The sequence below is a fragment of the Euprymna scolopes genome, chromosome 5, assembly GCF_053919585.1.
Source record: "Euprymna scolopes isolate OS-2025 chromosome 5, ASM5391958v1, whole genome shotgun sequence".
Lineage (NCBI taxonomy): Eukaryota > Metazoa > Mollusca > Cephalopoda > Sepiida > Sepiolidae > Euprymna > Euprymna scolopes.
In genome coordinates, this window is record NC_136486.1 from 75125293 (window position 1) to 75144033 (window position 18741).

The window sequence follows — 18741 nt, forward strand, 5'->3', positions numbered from 1 at the left end:
CAGTTCAGAAATTCAAGTCTACAAAATGTAGAATTTTGGAAAATTAAAAGAATACATACTAATATAGGATAATCCTAATCTCAGATGAAAATACTCAATATTCGAGATAGAGCATTGGTATATGAAGGAAATTAAAATTTACAAAATTTACATTCAAAAGGGTTACAGATTAAAAATGATTATTTCCTTATTCTATGGAGTTTTAAAGAATGGCTCTCATCTTCAGAAGAAAAACAGTTTGCAAAATAACATTTATATCGATTAGCTACAACTTTGCTGGTTAGCACATAATTTGAAAACTTCAGAGTATGAGAGAAGTAATGTTTAAAGATAATATAAAAATATATAGATAAACAAAAATATTCAACCTGAAGTTCACATATAGGCCAGTAACAAGATCCAAAAACAGTGGGGATGGTCGGAAAATGAATGGTAAGCATAGATTTGATATTATTATCCGTAAATCCAATAGCGAAATGTCCATCTGTATATTTGAAGAATTCCAAATCATACAGATTTATAATTCTTGCATGAGAAGTTCTGTAGCATAGAAGCTGTCTATATAATTTGGATTTCATTGGATTTTAATTATCTAACCATTCTTTGAAACTCCATAGAATAAGGAAATCATTGTTTTTAACCTGTTGCCTTTGTTTTGAATAATAAATGTTATAAATTCTAATTTACAAAATATTAACTTCCTTCATATATATACTAGCCTGGGTGCCCGGTGTTGCCTGGATGTTTGGAGGCGTGTGTTGAGCAAAAAAATGGTAGTAGGCAGGCAGGCTTGAACCTGTGACACGAAGGCAGAAAGGTGAAAGAAAATTTGACGTCTTACCGCTACTCCATGACGCAACCGAGAGTCTAAAGTGTTCAAATTTAACGTAGGCACTCAAAAACAAAAGATGACTTGCAGAAACCTCCCACGAAAGCAAATAAGTGTAATGTGGAGGGAAAACCAGTTCCCCCAAAAGGGGGGCACTCTAGTAGTATCCAAATAAATAGTAATTGTCTCAATATGAAAGGTTTCTCCTACATTGACCAAGGACCAATTACAGAACAGATAATACCCAGCCCAAAGGCCAGGTGTTTGCGTTCAAATAGTTTTGCTTTATTTATACAAAAAAGACAAACACTGGAGATGACGGCATGGTGGGAATTTTGTTTAACTCAATCGAAAAAAAAAAGAGACAATATCCGTTTGCAAATGTGAGATATTACGATCTGGGAAGTATGTAAAAACTTTTTGCGGAATCTGACTGACGCGAGAAGCCCGATGCAAAAAGCTTTTCATGGACATACACTCGTGCACGTGCCCATTTTGCCCTTTATATAATAGACTAGCAGGGGGTACCCAGCGTTGCCCGGGTGTTTGTGGGTGTGTATGTTTTTGGGTAAATGCAAAGAAAAATCGTTGGTTGTTTAAAAAAAAACAAAAACAAACAACGAAGCCTTGATGCGCAGTTGGAAAATAGTAAAGTGTGAAAAAAAAAAAAATGTGCGACCTGGCAGGTGCCCGTTTTTGACAAGTTAATGACGTGAACTTTAAGTGTGGGACAGTGTTTTATTTACAGCGGGTCTGTTGGCTTCTTTTTTTTTTTTTTTTAATACAAAAAAACTTAATGCACATGCAGCGAGCGTAAGCAATAGCTATTCAGCAGTTAAGATTTTCTGTGGAACAGTTTTTAATGAGGTCAATAACCCGGTTTGTTTGTTTTTACCTAACTTTGGGGAAAACCAGCTCCCTGTTTATTAGGGGGAGTGTCTCGTCTCGAAATGAAAGAAATCGTCTGTTATGATGAAGATGACATTGACCAAACGTTACATCGCTTCCTAGAGACCACTGGACGTGAGCCAGTGATTCCAATCGACTTTCGCTTTTTTTATACCGAAAAACGAAAGCAACACGTGCCAATCAGAAAATGCCGCATATTTAACGTTTTAAAGTCAGGCAAATTAAATAGAGAGGCGACCACCGTTGTTAAGTCGTAGATATTATCATTTAGACGTGATATAAAAATTTTTAAGAAGTTGTGAGGCGACTGATCGGTTCTCGGAAAGAAGCCTTTCTTGGACATACATGAAAACGCACGCGCGCGCACACACACACACACTTTCGCTTTTATATTCATAGATTTCCACAGTCAAGCAATCTTGTGAGCTGTGACACTGCTTGACTGTGGAAATAATTGTCATTCAAGTTTACATTCTGAAAATTCTAATATATAGTTGTCCAAATATTGTTGTTTATGCTATTAGGTATGTTTAATTTTGAAGAAAATTAAGAGTATTAAGTGTTGAAAAAAATCTTTTTTTCAAAAGTGGAATATTTTTGCTTTGTGAAAAAAAATGTTTATAATTAAAGTATGTAACTAAAATCTAATTGAAGATTGTCGCAGTTTATAGAAGCATTGTTTTAGATAACTGAATATGATAAAAATGCTTTACCAAGTTTCATCCTGCAGATAAAAGCAAATTTTTAAATAATCAAAAGCAAAACTGTTCAGATAAATTATGCAAATGAAGCTTTGAAAATCACTTGTATCACATTAACTAAAAATGGTTAGCTTATCAATATAGTAGTATATTTCATTAAGTGAAAGTTTGATATGAAAGTCACTTTCATATCAAACTTTCACTTAATGAAATATACTACTATATTGATAAGCTAACCATTTTTTAAGTAACAAAAACGCAACAACATGGAACTTTTTTCTAAGTAGTATAATTTTTACAAGCCGTGTTAGTAATAGTAAACAATTACTAGTGTAACAACTAATATCTATCTCAGCTGAGATACCTCCATATGCTCACAATTTACCATATATCGACTTGAAAAAAGATGGAGGCACATTTTTCATCAAATCCCAGCCAAATAGAGCAGGAAGAAAGAGAAAAAGAGTTTAATAAATATCTGTACCCCCCCCCCCCAAAAAAAAAAAACAAACAACAAAACTCTAACCCTTCCTCACTGTTTACAATATGGTAGTGTCAGGGTTATTGGCCTAACAGGGCTTTGATAAAAATTCAGGGAGAGAGAGTGGGGGGAAAGAGAGAGAGTATAGGAAGGGAGAGAGGAGAGGAAGGAAAAGATAAAGGGGTGGAGGACAGAGAGAGAAAGAGGTGAGAGGAGTGAGAGAGAAGCAGATGTTAATGATAAGGACCTCTATTTTACTTTTGTGGATTTAGAGAAAGCTTTCGATGGAGTGCCAAAAAATGTGGGTTTTGCTTAAACTAGGGGCTAACATGTGGTTAATGAAGGTTGTTCAAACAAGTTGATGAAACGGTCAAAGTTATGCTAGAATTTACATCACATTTAGTAACAACTTTAATGTTAAAGTAGGAGTTCATGAAGGTTCTGTACTAAATTTATTACTTTTCATTTATGTCTTAAAAACGTTGACTAGAGAGTTTTGTGAGAGTTGTCTGGAAGAAATGCTGTATGCTGGTGATTAAGTATTTGTCTGTGAATCAATAGATGACCAACCTCTTGGAGAATGTTATGGAAAGTATTTGAGAGTGAATGTTATTAAGATAAAAATGATGATCAGTAGTTTTAGTGATTGAAAGATCCTAAAAAGAGAAAATTGTTTCTGCTCATTTTCTGGAAAGAGAGTTGGATGTAATTCAATTTTCTGTGGTACTTTTAAGCACTGGCTAAACAAGAAGTGCAGTTGAATTACTGACAGGTTGATAGTTTGCATGCAAGAAGTCTAAGACAATGGAGATGGATGAGAACTCAGAGGCAAAGAAAGTATATTTGGATTATGAAGCTATTGAGATTGTCAAGAAGTTTTGTTACCTTGATGATACCACAGGATGGAGCAGGTGCTAATTTGATTGCAAGAGTTAGGAGTGGATGGAGTAAGTTTAGGGAACTTCTATTATTAACTGGCAAAATGTTACAACTGTCGACCAAGAGAAGAGTCTATCAGGAATGTATACACAGTGATGTATGAAAGTGAAATGTGACTAGTGAGGATTTAGAACATGCATTACATGGAGAGGAATGATATGATGGATGTGCAATAGGAGCGTTGACAACAGTCTTAACATTTAATGATTCTAGAGGAAGGTTAAACCTTAACAGTATAGGAAAATGAGTGCAAAACAGAAGATTTCTATGATATAGTCATGCTGAAATAATTGAGAAGTTCTTTGGTTAGTAGATTTGGTTAGTAGAGCATTTGAGGTAGTAAGTTAAGCTCACAAAGTTCAAGGAAAACATAGGAGGAAGTGCTAAGAATGGACATCAAAGAGGGTTAGGGTTAACAAAGTTAATCTCTAAAACATACCAGCCTGAAAATATGGACATCAAACTGAATATGATGATGATGAAATACTGATCTAACAGGTCACAAGTGGTCTAGCCTTATTTAATATCTTTGTTGGGTGTGTAAAGCTATCGCTTAAGCAAAGTTCCAGTGCCCCCTCGCTATGGTTAGTCCTGAGAAACTCGATCCTCAGATCAAGCTAATTGTGGTTACGAGCTTTGATTAACATTAAATGTCAACTAGTAATTATAAGGGCCAGTGTATGTGCGTGTTTAGCTGGATAATAAAATTACACAATATCCACGCGAAAATGATAATTGTTTGGTTTAAGATATTTCCGGGCAGAAGGGGAGGTGTTAATTTATTTTGAAAATTTAATTAATGTGTATGTTTGAGGGTTATGTAATAGAAATGAACTTACTGACCAGCAAGAATGACAAATGATAGTTGTTTAGATTAAAGATTTAATTCTGCGGAAAAAAAGTTAAAAGTTTATAATTTGACTGCTAATTAACTGACAGGGTCGAGCTGCCTTTGCTTATTGGTTATTTTGGTTGATGTCTGCACAAAAAAGGGGAATGTCATTTCAATTGAGAACAAAAAAACATGTCAACAAGTGAGAACAAAAAAAACTGGGAAAAAATTGAACATTTGACCGGGGTGATGAGATTCGAATGAAAGAATTATTTTTAAATTATTGCTAAATGTCATTTTCATTGATGGTAAAGGAAATCATCAAAACCGGAGAACTAACCTGACGGTTAAAACTGAGGACATGCTATCATCAGAGAAAACTTGAATTGCATTAGTAACATGGATTAACCAAGTGACTCCTGTATATTTTAATGTCGTACACATTGATTGGACGATTAAGAGGAAAGATCACACCCCTGCCCGACGACATTTCCAAGAATAATAGCAGTACAGATTTTTTTTTTAAATTGCATACTGTATGAACTATTGACTTTGCTCTAAATACAATGTTTGAAATACAACAGTTTACATCCTTTATTACGATAGTGAAACATCTGTTGCTTCATTTCTGATTAACATCATATCGTCGGCCCATTGAGTGAACCTATTCTTCACGGCAAAGAGGTTCGGGAACCACTAGTACTTTTCTTTCTTCTTTTTTTTTTTACTTGTAACATTGCATGGCTGGCTGTGTTTGTGATCATGGTCCTGTCACTTGTTAGAGTGCCAACTAAGGACGTTTTATATATCTTGAATTTTAGACCCATTTAAATTTTAAGAACAAAAAAAAATATGAAATGGTCTTTCTCTCATAGATTCAAAACATTATTGCATTACATTTTTAAGTTAATATGATTTGAAAAATTCAAAATGATCTGATAAATTTCAAAATATACAATTTTATCAAATATATAGTCTTCCTAGAGGCTTTATTCTAAGTTTCATTTTCATACCAAGATTATGACATTATTAAAATAATAAAATTGTGATGGACCTGATAAATAAAAATCTTATGTCTTCGTAATGAGGCCAATCTTCATAACTGGAAGAATGCTTTCATTATGTGTATAACAAGAAACTATACTAGGGGAATGTTTTTTTTTTTTTTTTTTCGTTAGAATTATTTAATACTGGCAGAGGGGAGGGCTGTCCAGCCTTGCCCAATTATAAAATAGGCTTAAATATATTTTAATTCATGCAGATTCTGTATTTATTATTAGCGAGCCAATTCTTTATTGAATATTATATTGTACCTAATATATAGTACTAATTTTAAAAGATTTTTAAAAAAAAAAAAAACATGACTTGGGTGCCATCAGCTAGAATGAAACAAAAACATTTAGTGCTCCAACCACATTTCCTATCATTTGAGCTACCAACAGAAAAGAAATATTTAAAATTAAACTACTTTAAGTTATGAATTTGCATATGCGCAAAAGTAATAAAAATGTTGGCAAGTTGAAATGAACGCTTTGCCGACATTTCTGTACGTATATTATTTAATTGGAATTCATTATTGAGACGAGTATTATTTATCAATTTTTATTTATTGAGGACTACTATCCTCAAATTTTTCTTAGTTGTTTCACGACATTTCGGTCAACTATTCCTCTGGCCTTCATCCCGTCACTACCTGACAAAATAAATAAAAACTATTTCTGTACGTGTTATTCATTCATCCAAACAAAGATTTTACTTATTATAAACCATCCTTGATGTATGATTACTATTTGCTGTTAATTTCAGCGTTGTGTGACCAGTAGTTTAAGAGTTTATCAGTTAAATATTTACACACAGACACATGCATATATGCATACATACAGACATCTGCTTTATTTACATATATTTTATGAAATATATTTTTTTTTTTGTCATAAGAAAAATATTTGACTAATTTATATATTTGGAAATAACAAAACTTCTATTTACACAGGAAAATTTAGTAAAACTTACCTTGCGCAGATGCTTGAGATACTAATGTAGGTGGTGGTATACTTGTTAAGCTTGCTGGTATTGAATTAGCGGGAAGAACCACAGATGATGTTGGAAGTACTTGTTGAAAATTGGGTGGAAGTGAAGTAACTGTTTGCATTCCTAGAAATAAAAATTTTTCTTTAGATGTAATGTAATGAAGACGCCAGCAGAAAGACCTTTCTCCAAGGCTTTATTCAACTGCATTTTATAATGACAATTGCGGCAAGTGGCCAGGAATGTATGTTAATAAAATAAAAAAGTATTCAAATAAGAAAATAAATAAAAAGCAAATGGTAAGATCACATGAGAGGATATATGCAAATCAAGAGGAATTCACTTTAATAAGAAATAAGAAAACTATAACACTCTCCTACTTGAAATAGATTAATCCAGCTGCTACAAGTCCTGCTAGACCGGTGGAGAGGCAGAAGTCTTAGACTTTGAGGAAATATGAATCTCAGGACTCAGGTGAAGCTGGCAGATGTTTGGGGTCTACGTCCTCAGCAGAATCCTGAGGTCAATCTGGGCATGGATTTTCATCAGGATCCTGAGATCGTGGAAAACCGGCAAAATGTCTCAACGCTACCAAATTCTCCCAACCATCACTATGTTGAATTGTCACGCGTGTAGGGTTGGCTTCGAGGAGTTCTACTTGTTCCTGTCACCAAATCGTTTTAATAACACTTTTCCAAGTTTACAGAGCCAAACAGGCAATGCAGTGCCAGTGAAAGAGTGCCTTTCAAAATTGAACATGCGTTCGTGATGGGTGGCATTAATGGTTGTGCATAGTAGAGCGTGGATAGCACGTAAACCATCCTGTAGAACGTACTGCTAAGCGTTAATGGGTAACGGTTGACATTCCAAAGCTAATAACATTGTGTTCCATATAATTCCATTATTGCGCTCGCATTGGCTGTTACCTCTTGGATACTGGATCCAATCCAAGTCAAAGTAGAAATTGCTTGAATTCTCCAGACATAAACGAAGTTCCCTGATCAGAATGGATAAATGAGGGAAGTTCGAAGACAGAGAAAATAGTCATCAGGCACTGTATCGCGTTTTTAAAAGGACCAAGGGAAAGTGATAGGAAATCGAATAGATTCGTTAACAGTAAGATGTCCTTTGTAATCAACAGAAAGACATTGAAACATGGCAGTAGAACGGATAAGAATATGATTAGGGGAATTAGGAATTGTTTTATTTTGGCACAAGTAGGACATTCAGTAGTCGTGTGCCGAACTTCATCGATTGAATATGGCATATTTTATGACCTTACAAAAGGCCAAAAACGTTGTACTCCAAGATGCATTAAAGAATTATGAATTGATTTTAGTTCCTTCAAGGAAGAAATAGCAATACTACATGTTTGCGATAACGTATCAGCAACAACATTTCCATTCCCAGGATGGTGTTTTATATCATATGAAAAAAGAAGTTTCATTTTCCAGTGTATAATTTTATCGTTTTGCATTTTTCCGCGATTAGCAGGTTTAAACATAAAAGATATGACTCGTTGATCTGTAACAATAGTGAAATGTTTCAGAGTATTGAGGTCTCTCCATTTACGAACACGTTCTACTATGGCATACGCTTCTTTTTTGACGATATGAAGTCGCGTTTCAGAAGGGTTTAACAACCGAGGAAAAGAACACTACAGGTTTCCCAGCTTGTAAGAGAGTGACTCCAATAGCTTTTTTCTGAGGTATCAGTTTCAATAACAAATCGCTAATGCCTTTCTTGAACTCTTTGAAGAAGTTTACGACCATCAAAGGCATCGTGATTTTTTTTATTTTCAACTAGTGGCCGAATTTTGGATGAGTAAGTAGGTATCCATTTTGCATAGTAGGCAAACATAACAAGGCACCTTTTTAACGATTTTGAGTTGGAAGGGGGAGGCATTTCCAAAAGAGGTCTCAAACGCTCGGGATCAGGTTAAAGAGTTCCATCACAAATTTTATATCCAAGTACATTAATAGAACGGTTTATTTCGAGGTTGTATGTAGAGGCAGCTTTAAGAAACACTCCAAATTTAAGTCGTGCTTCTCCTGGGTCCTACTACAAATTGTTATGTCATCCAAATATGAAAAGGTTCCAGACAATCTGTTATCAGAAATAAAAGAATTCATGAAACCTTGAAATGCAGAAACCCCATTTGTGACACCCATGGGTATTCGTTTAAATTGATATAGACAATTTCCAGCTTGAAAGGCCGTATAAAGGCGATCTGAGGGGCAAATTTCAATCTGATAGTATGCTTTAGACAAGTCAATCATACTGAAGATACAATATTTTATTTATAAGATTTAACAGGAGCACAACTGATTTTAGTAACAGTGCAGATTTTTAGACTATCCTGCGACTCGCCGCCCAAAAAATAGTAATACTCTTTGCATTTTTTTAAAAGGGTATTCAGAGTATAACATCCGTGCATGAATTAGGGAATATCATGAAGTTACTCTTTATACCCGAAACCTTTGAATGTAATATTCTTAGTGCAATATTCAGATAGTTTGAGGGCGATGCCATAGAAATTACAGTCCCATTTCTGAGTAAACAGGTTCAAGGTTTTAACGAGACTAGCACTAATAAAATTATCGGAGCTGCCCGTGTCTATAAGGGTGGTAAGTAGTTTACCTTTTAATTTTACCATTTTAGTAACAAGACAATTATCAACATCGTTAGAACTATAACAAATGAAGTAGAGCATGAAGGTGTCAGTCTTGTAGAACTGCAAACTTTCGCAAAATGACAGTTTGCCACAATTTCAGCATATTTTATTGTGAGCAGGACAATGGCAACGATCATCCATTAATGTGATGTTTCCCTCCACAATTGTAGCATTTGTAGATGTGTTGACAGTAGATGTTTTGTGTGGATAACATTGGGAGGCTTGTCGTAAACGGATTTTAGTAGTTTGATGGCATGTTCCAACTTAGAATAACTCTCGATAACATAAGTTTTTTTTTAATGTATTGATATTCATATTAAAAACCCTTTTTTCTATTTATTTAAAAAGAAAATACAATTTTCTTATATATGGATCATGGAATTGCATTCATGTGCAAAATATCTAGCTAATTTGCATAATCTTTTTAACATTCATTTTAATTCCCTATTAGTTTTTTTGGATTTATGGGATGATCATCTTTAGCTAATTATTATGTGTTCTACATGATTTATACTTGTTAATATTTGCGTAAAAAAGTTATAGTAAACACAAACCACTTTCTATATATCTTTATGTATGTGTGTGTATATATATATATATATATATATATATATATATATATATTTGTTTAAAAAATTTTGCCTACCAAACTTCTGCCAGTTTTTGGTCTACATACATGGAGCTTGATATATAATGTATTCAAACTCGTGCAAAACTTTATATTTGGGTTCTAGCTGTGGAAAATTGGTACAAAAGTGTGAAAATTAAAGAAATGGAATTTGCCAGGGGAAGGTCAAACGATGGCATTATGAATATGCATGTCTAACATAATAGCTGTTTGTTCATGTTTTAATTTTTAGCCTTGCAGCAAACATGTCTTCATAGCTCAGGCATTAACGTTAAAGGAAAAAGTAAATCGTCGTAAGCTAAACGTTTTGGTTTTGATTCTCAGTAGTGGCGCATGAATCTTTTTTTTTTTTTTTAACTTTTTAATTCATTACTATATATTGGGTCCAATATAATATAATAATAAAATATGAAATCTACATTAATTAAAATATCATGTTCAAGCATATTTTATACGAAGGCAAATGCCGGGCGGCCTGCTAATGTTTAGATAAAGAACTTCCAATTTGTCTAGATTTAAATGCTCAATGGAAGACAAATAGTAAGTAAAGTTCCGGTTCCATAGTTTCCAAAGTTTGCTAGTCTGAGGGTCTGCAGAAAATATGTAGAATCTGTCCAGTCGAATAATTTTATCCACAAAATAAAATTAGGTTGAAAAAAATCAGTTGAATAAACTGTAATGTAATGAAGACGCAAGCAGAAAGACCTTTTTCCAAGGCTTTATTCAACTGAATTTTACAACAACAAATGCGGAAAGTGACCAGGAATGCATGTTAATAAAATAAAAAAAAGCATTCAAATAAGAAAATAAATAAAAAACAAACGGTAAGATCAAGTGAGAGAAGAGAAGAGATACAAATAAAGAGAAAGTCACTTTAATAAGAAAGTTATTATAAGAAAATTGTAATTAGATAATTATATTTGATTACTGTTCAATGATTTGTTGGAAGATAGACAAGTGAAAAGAAATCTTTGGTGAAACAAAATAATAGTTGATTGCAGTTTTTATTTCTCTAACAAGTTTTTATTGGAATCATATTTTATGCACATTTTCCTAATTTACTTTTAAATTAAAAACAAGTAATGGAAATTAAATCATTTGAATTTAAAATTGATCAAATTTTTTCTTATTTTCTTAGAAATTAATTTTGATTTAAAATTTTTCGTTCTAAGGATGTAGCAATAAACAAATCTCCACCTTTTTTTTTTCTTAACTTTTACTCAAGCAGTTTTCAAACAGGTAATCATTCAGCATAAAGAAGTGGGCTCTTTTATAAAATAACAAATTAGAATATGTTTCTTATTATTTGAGTAGATGTTAGAATGTTAAAATATAATCCCACTTCAATAATTTCTATGTATACATTTTTAACAATTAGTAAAAAAAAAAAAAAAAAAAAAAAAAATCTTTTTTGTCATTTTAGCAATTCAAAGAGTTTTCTTTGTTTATTTCTCATTCTTAAGTTACTCAAAAGTTGTCTATTATTTTAACCTTTTCATTAGTATGCATAGAAAGTGTCCCAAAATAGAAGAACAAGAAGCATTTAAGTTATGATTGATATTCAAACACCTTAATTATTCCTGATATAAATACCACCTAGGCTAGTAATCAGATTGTAAATGAGGAAAAAACAAATCAGAACTCCTTTTCACATCACAATTCATACCAACTCCTCTTAACTTAAACCGTAATTCATGACACCCACTCTCAACGTCTATGCTCTCTATTGATTGTCAAAATTTCGACTACCTGTTCTCTCTAATTCATTTTCATAATAGCCACTATTCTCCTTATATGCAAATTAATGCCACATATAAAAAAGAACCCACCTACAAAATTAAATTCTTTTCTTCTTTTTCCTTCCCTGATCCTGTCACCTGGCCGCTTCTGTGAGTAATACCTTTGATTACCCCCCCTCCATCACTATCACACAAATGGCACACACAAATGATCGCTTTCAATGGATATTTCTGCAAGTAGTTTCCTTGTTTCCATCCCCTTCACTATCACCTCCATCACCACCTGCTGATTCCATCATTGTCTCTTCTGGTTTTGTAAGCAGTATTTCTAAGCTTATTCTAAGAGGCAGTAGGTGGGTCTAGGTTATCCTTGAATGGTATGTTATCTTCTTCATTGTCCCCCACGGTGGAAGAGGCACAATGGGAACGGGCATCTTTCACATGACGTGGAACACCAACATGGTTTAAAGACTTATTATTTCATCTATTGTTTCACTATCAAATCTGGTAGTACACCAGGCATTCGGGGGTTTTACCCAAGCACGGTCTCCCACTTTATATGGGGTATCAACAACTCTAATCAGTGATGGCGTGACATATATTCCTCTTTTATGCTGGTCAGAGTGGTAGATTCCATTGGTTGGCGCAGTTGAAGGTGTTGCATCATCCTTGGGTGTCACGTTATACAAGTATACAGCTTCTGGAATCAAACACTGCATCCTGGCTGCAATTCCTTTGTGGTAACACCACTCCGCTATACCATTAGCTTTTAGAAAATAAGAGCATTGATAACACATTCTAACCCCATTCATTCATTTGTGAATTTCTGAAATTGTTGACATCAAAATCTAGACGAATTACCAGTCCAAATTTGATGTGGGGGAACCATGTTAAAAAAAGATCTTAATTGTCGCACAATGCTCGATGCATCCTGTTATGTCAACAAATGCCATATCATGAAACACATTAGGCCACAGTCTGTTAATGTCAAGAAACTTTTGCCATCATAATGCATTACATCCCTATCAGACACCAGTTGCTCTCTACCTCAAGTTTTCCTTTTTGCCACCAAACTGGAGTCGGATCAATTTGTTGACACTTTTCGCACGAGTGTATGACTTCCTTGATTAATGCCTTCATAGTTGCAGAACACACTCTTTGGACAAAATATGTAGTTTGGTGAATTCCAGGATGTCTACTTTTCTTATGTATTACACAGATCTGATCAGGTGTCAATTGATCTGTTAAGATTGCGCATGTTAGTTGCAGAGGATTAGATCCCTGCCTCATTATATCAATCCACCTCTTTAGCACTCAAATCAACTTAGCAGCCACATTTTACTCCAATGAAACTCTACTAATGTCAAACTGCAAGCCATATTTATCAACCAGACGTTTTACAATTTCCTTCGTACTAACATTTCATTTGTGGCTTTAGTGCTAACTAGTGCATTGCCAGTCAGACTATTGGTCAACCAGTGATAGACACACAATGAATCAGTATAGAGATAAACAAACTTGACCTGCCTCTGCAGTGCAAAATAAGGCCTTTTTAGCATGGCATGAAATTCCGCCAAATTAATAAATAGGTTGGAACAATAAAATTGTCGCCCTAGAAAAGACATGATTCCATTTCCATTTGATGAAAACCAGTTTTTTTTTGTTTTTTTTTTTTGCTGCAAAGCATCTACTTGTTGGCCAGTTGTGTACAAATTCCAAGAGCGATAGGAGCCTTCTATCATGCCTGAAAGTGACACAATATTCAACAAGCGAGATGCACCACTGTACAACTCATGCTATCTACCGATCCAAGTTATGACAACAGGACCATTTGTGTGAGTAATATCTTCTATTACACAGATGAGCGCAGGAAAAATTAAAACTACTATTAACATGTAAAATCTGTTCTTGAATGAAAGAAAAACAAGATAATAAAATTTACAAAAAAGATAACATTTTTGTATTTTTCAAACTTGTAAATTATTACTCAACAATACATGATATTCATTCACCTAATCATAATTTACATGATCAATTATTGAGAAATGTTTCTATGTCAATATCATGTCATGTTTTTCCTGTTAGAAATACTATTAAAAGTAACATAGGTATGCATCATAGTCAATAAAATGACTTACCTGGGCCAGGTACATGAGAATATTGATGCGGTTGAGAAACACTCAACGGAGGAATACCCTGTTGTTGACCAATAATTCCACCAGGTCCACAATTCTGGTTTGCAGATGCTATTAAACAAAAAAAATAGTGGTGGAGATGAATTTTAAGTTTGTAAAATTAAAAACAGCTTAAGAAAAAAAGAAAAAGAGGAGCCTACGAAATGATAAGTTTAAAAAGTGGGCTGATCTCCAATTGTAAAGCTAGAGGAATAAATATTTTAATAAAATAAATTAATGGTAGAAGAGTTATCCTTAAATTAAAGCATTTTTATTTATATTTAAATTATGTATAACATTAAAGACAATTATAACAATAAACGATGATAGAGATGTAGTTTATTAAAGAAGATTATTTCTAAAAATGTAAACTCAACAAAAAGTATAACAGAAAAGGGTTAAAAAATAAAAATTGTAGAAGCAGATAATAGCAAAACACTAATAGATTTTATGTTAAAATATATTTTGATGCATAGCTGTCAACAATAACCTCTCCAATGTGATTTAAGTAAATACACTTTTTAGAAAAGCAATTTTTGGGTTATAAGAATAATGGAAAATTTAAATCTTTTTCCATCTTGTTAAATTATCATAAACATGATGCAGATAATTTTTTCTATAAGTGACTTTTTAGGCATTATCAGAAGAATGTCTTAGTTACCGATATGACCAAAAAATAAAAAAGATAATTCTTAGTTACTGATTATAGGCTGGTTCTACTGCTTTTCTCATCTTAAATCTAAATGTAAAATTTAACTAACATTTCGATTTTTAATCATTTTAAATAATTAAGTATCAAGACTATGAATAAATATTGTCAGAAATATTAAAGAAACTGCACCAAAATAAAAAGCAAAACTATTGGGAACCTGTATGATTTTTATTGAATCTTGTTTTTTGTTTATTAACAAAGGATTTAATGCAAAACAAACTAGTACCTGCCTTCAAAGCAATAAAGCTTTATATACAGATTGTTTATTTTATTGAGAAACACATGTTTAAAAAAAATCAAATTATTGAAAAAAGATTGTGACAATAGTTGAAAAAACAAAGAAAAATGAAATACAAAGTAAACACTCAAAGTGAATTTAAAATGAAATTGTAAAGCAAGAAGATAACTCTTCTACATTTTTACTACCAGTACCTATCTTAAATAATTCATATATATATATATATTATATATATATATATATATATATATATATATATTCTTTTTATTGTATTATATAACAGTAATAGCACCCAGCAAAACAGTAATATTTTGGATATGTGGCCTATATTTCCTGGAATGAAGTCACTGAATATTGAAAGGAGGGAGTAAAGAAAAGGGAATTAATAAACAATTTTTAGAAATTTTTATGAAAACCATAAAATCAATTATTGAGAAAAAAAAAGAAAAAAAAAAAGAAAAAAAAAGAAAATTATTTAGAAGTATTTTGTGCAATCATCATAAATACTGACAACCTTGATACAATAAATAATTAATAAAAGTAATTTAAGTTAAAATGAATAAAAAGAATTCAGTTTCAGCTGTTCTCTGAAAATCCCAACCAAGCCTTTAATTATGAAAGAAGGCTTTGATAAATGAGTAAACATTGTTTCAATTATTTGGAAATAGTGATCTTCGTGGGGAATTTCTGAGGGACGGCAAAGCTGTACTAAACTAATGAGAGAAATAAAATTTAATTTTGGATTTTTATTATTTAATTGAGAATAATGTTATAAAATAAAATAAACAGATAAACGTAAATAAGAAAAGAGTAAGAAAAGAAAATATTTTTAAAAATATAAAAATAAGAATTAGTAGTATTCAGGAAAAAAAAAAAAAAAAGAATTATTACCCTACGATCATATACAAATGAGACTCACCATGCAAAAAATCACATCACAAATATTTCAGAAACAGTTTTTATAAGATTCATAGTATTTGGGGAAAGAAAAAAATAGCAAACAATGAATTATACACTCATTGCATATTTTTGCATTTTCCCTTGTTCTAACAAAAAAAAAAAATAAGCAAAAAAAAGAAAAAAGAAAAAAAGAAAGCTTCCTATTTTTACCTATTTTCTTATCTTTACAATATTATGTTTATATAATTTCTTAACAGATTTATTATTTTGAAAATGTCTTTCTATTGATTTCATTGAAATTCATAAATAGCTTTTGTGAATTGTGGTATAATTTAATATCTCATCTGACAAAAGAGACTTAAAAAGTAAGAAAAACAATCACTGGATGGAAATTCAAGCAGTCTACATAAAAATGTCTGAAAGAAAAGTATGGAGAATAACATTTTTAATATATTTTAAAAGAAATTCTAGATCAAATGGATTTCATGCACCTCAAATCAAAGTTCATATCAAAGGACGGGTTCAAGTTGACAGCGATTGTCTTCACTTTCCGTTGCTTACGCGCACACATTGAAATTGCAAGCAAATGGATAACACCCAAAACTTTTTTTTTTAATTAAACATATTGTTTGTTTTTCATATTTATTTTAAGAAAAAATACAATATATTAAAAACATTGCAGAGATTTTTTCTGTAAGCAAAATGTATAAACAAACAAAATAACATTTAACAATTACATAATTTTATTTACAAAAAATCTAAACAAATGAAATCACTAATTTCTTTCATGTAAAACGTTTTTTCTATATAAATAAAACTGTAGATGTGTGTGTGTAAATATTTAACTGATAAACTCTTAAACTACTGGTCACACAACGCTGAAGTTAACAGCAAATAGTAATCATACATCAAGGATGGTTTAGTAAAATCTTTTAGATGGATGAATAACGCATATAGACATATCAGCAAGTTGAAATGTAACATGTTCATTTCAACTTACTGACATTTCTATTTCTTTATGCAAATTCAATTCATTTCTTCAAGCCATTTAATATTAAATATTTCTTATCTATCCCTCGATATTTACATCGGTAAGGAACGTGATTGGAGCGCTAAATGTTTTGGTCTTGATTCTAGCTGATGGCATCCAAGTCATTTTTTTTTAACTTTTGAAATCAGTACTATATACTAGGTACAATATAATTAAGAATTGGCTCTAATAATAAATATGAAATCTGCATGAATTAAAATATACTCAAGCATCCAACCCCAACTAATTTTTAATTAAAACTATTCTAAATTAAATATAACAATCTCTGCAATTTTTTTTTTTTTTTAATATTTGTTTCATTGTAAATAAAACCATGTAGTTTTTAAAATGTTATTTTACATTTTTGGTTGTTTTTATACATTTTACTTACAAAAAAAAAAAAATTGTAAGCCTATTTTTTTTTTTTTTTTTTTTACAAAATTTAAACAAATAGTTTTAATTAAACAACTGCGCCTAACTCTACTCTCATAGGGAGATGAAAGGACACAATCTCTGCAATGTTTTTTTTAATATATACCCAGCTTTTTCTAAAAATAGAAAAAACTTTGCATAGAGAATAGCTTTTTCTAAAAATAGAAAAAACTTTGCATAGAGAATAGTCTTTTCTAAAAATAGAAAAAACTTTGCATAGAGAATAGCTTTTTCTAAAAATAGAAAAAACTTTGCATAGAGAATAGCTTTTTCTAAAAATAGAAAAAACTTTGCATAGAGAATAGCTTTTTCAAAACTTGAAGCAAAATGTAGTATCTATACTGATATTACACGTAATCTTTCCTTTATCACTAAACTTTTTGACTGAGACAATATAATTTTTCCTTTTTGGGGAGCTGGATTTTCCCTACATTTAAAACCAGCTTGGTATAAATCAGCCTTGCTAAGGAGGCACTAACTTTGTTACTTTTTTTTTTTTAATTAAAAATGTATTATTTTTTATAAATTTCTAAGGTTGTTTATAATGTAGCTTTCCAAAAAAGAGGCATCCTAGACAAAATCCAAGGATGGGAAAAATATTCAAAGCAATGCAGAACTCTGCCTTAATAATAAACATGATCTCTGCAGAGTTTTTTTTTTATATATACCCCCCTCACATTTTTCTTAATGTAAAAATGAACAAATGAATAATGCAGAATAGTTTCAATTACAAAAAAGGATTTACAAGAAAAATCTGTGCAATTTTCTTAACACATTTTGTAAATAAACCTATGTATCTGTTACTTCGTTCACACATTTTATTTACAGTAAAAAAAAATTCTGCAATGATTTTTTAATATACTTTCCTTTTTCTTACAATATGAAAAAACAATGAAGAATAGTTTTAAGAAACATTTTTAGCATTATCATGTGAAAGTAATGGAAAGTGAAAACAATGCAAATGCTCTCATATGAGCTTTGTGTGGAATCCATTTAATCTGAAATTCTGAAGCCAAAGAAAGTTCAATCTAACAAGATCACCACAAATGTTAGACTTTATTTTACTTGTATTTCACAGATAATAACTTAATGATAATTATTAAAGAAAAATATATTACAGAAAAACATTTCCTTTACTTTCAAAGGAATTTATTTTCTTTAAAAATTATTTTCTTAAAATCCAATATGTCAGACCTGTTATTAATTGATTTAAAATGTTAACTTGATATACCCAAATGGATATACAACTGTTTTAAGATTTTTAAACAGCAAAAAAATATTTTAATAAAAAAAAAAAAAAAAAAAAAGACTTTTTTTTTTTTTTTTTGCACAAGTTAAATAAAAAAACAATATATTTTAACTTTCTTTTGGATTATGTTTTAAAAAACTAACTTAAAATTCTTAACTTTTATGAGAAACTGGCACAAAATAATTACATCCCCACCATCCCCCAATAACCCTAGGTGGTAAAATAATCTGAAGAAAAATCACATCA

The 18741-nt window shown here is 31.4% G+C and overlaps 1 protein-coding gene across 5 annotated transcripts in view; it reads right to left on the reverse strand.

The window, feature by feature from the left end:
- Positions 1-18741, reverse strand: part of LOC145276856 (uncharacterized) — a 252348-nt gene that overhangs the window by 138076 nt on the left and 95531 nt on the right. For all 5 annotated transcript variants that reach the window (XM_080128248.1, XM_080128247.1, XM_080128249.1 and 2 more), the window contains 2 exons: positions 13899-14006; positions 6705-6845 (listed from right to left, as the gene is read on the reverse strand). In XM_080128248.1, the coding sequence (XP_079984374.1) occupies positions 6705-6845; positions 13899-14006 (249 nt within the window). The remainder of the gene's footprint in view (positions 1-6704; positions 6846-13898; positions 14007-18741) is intronic.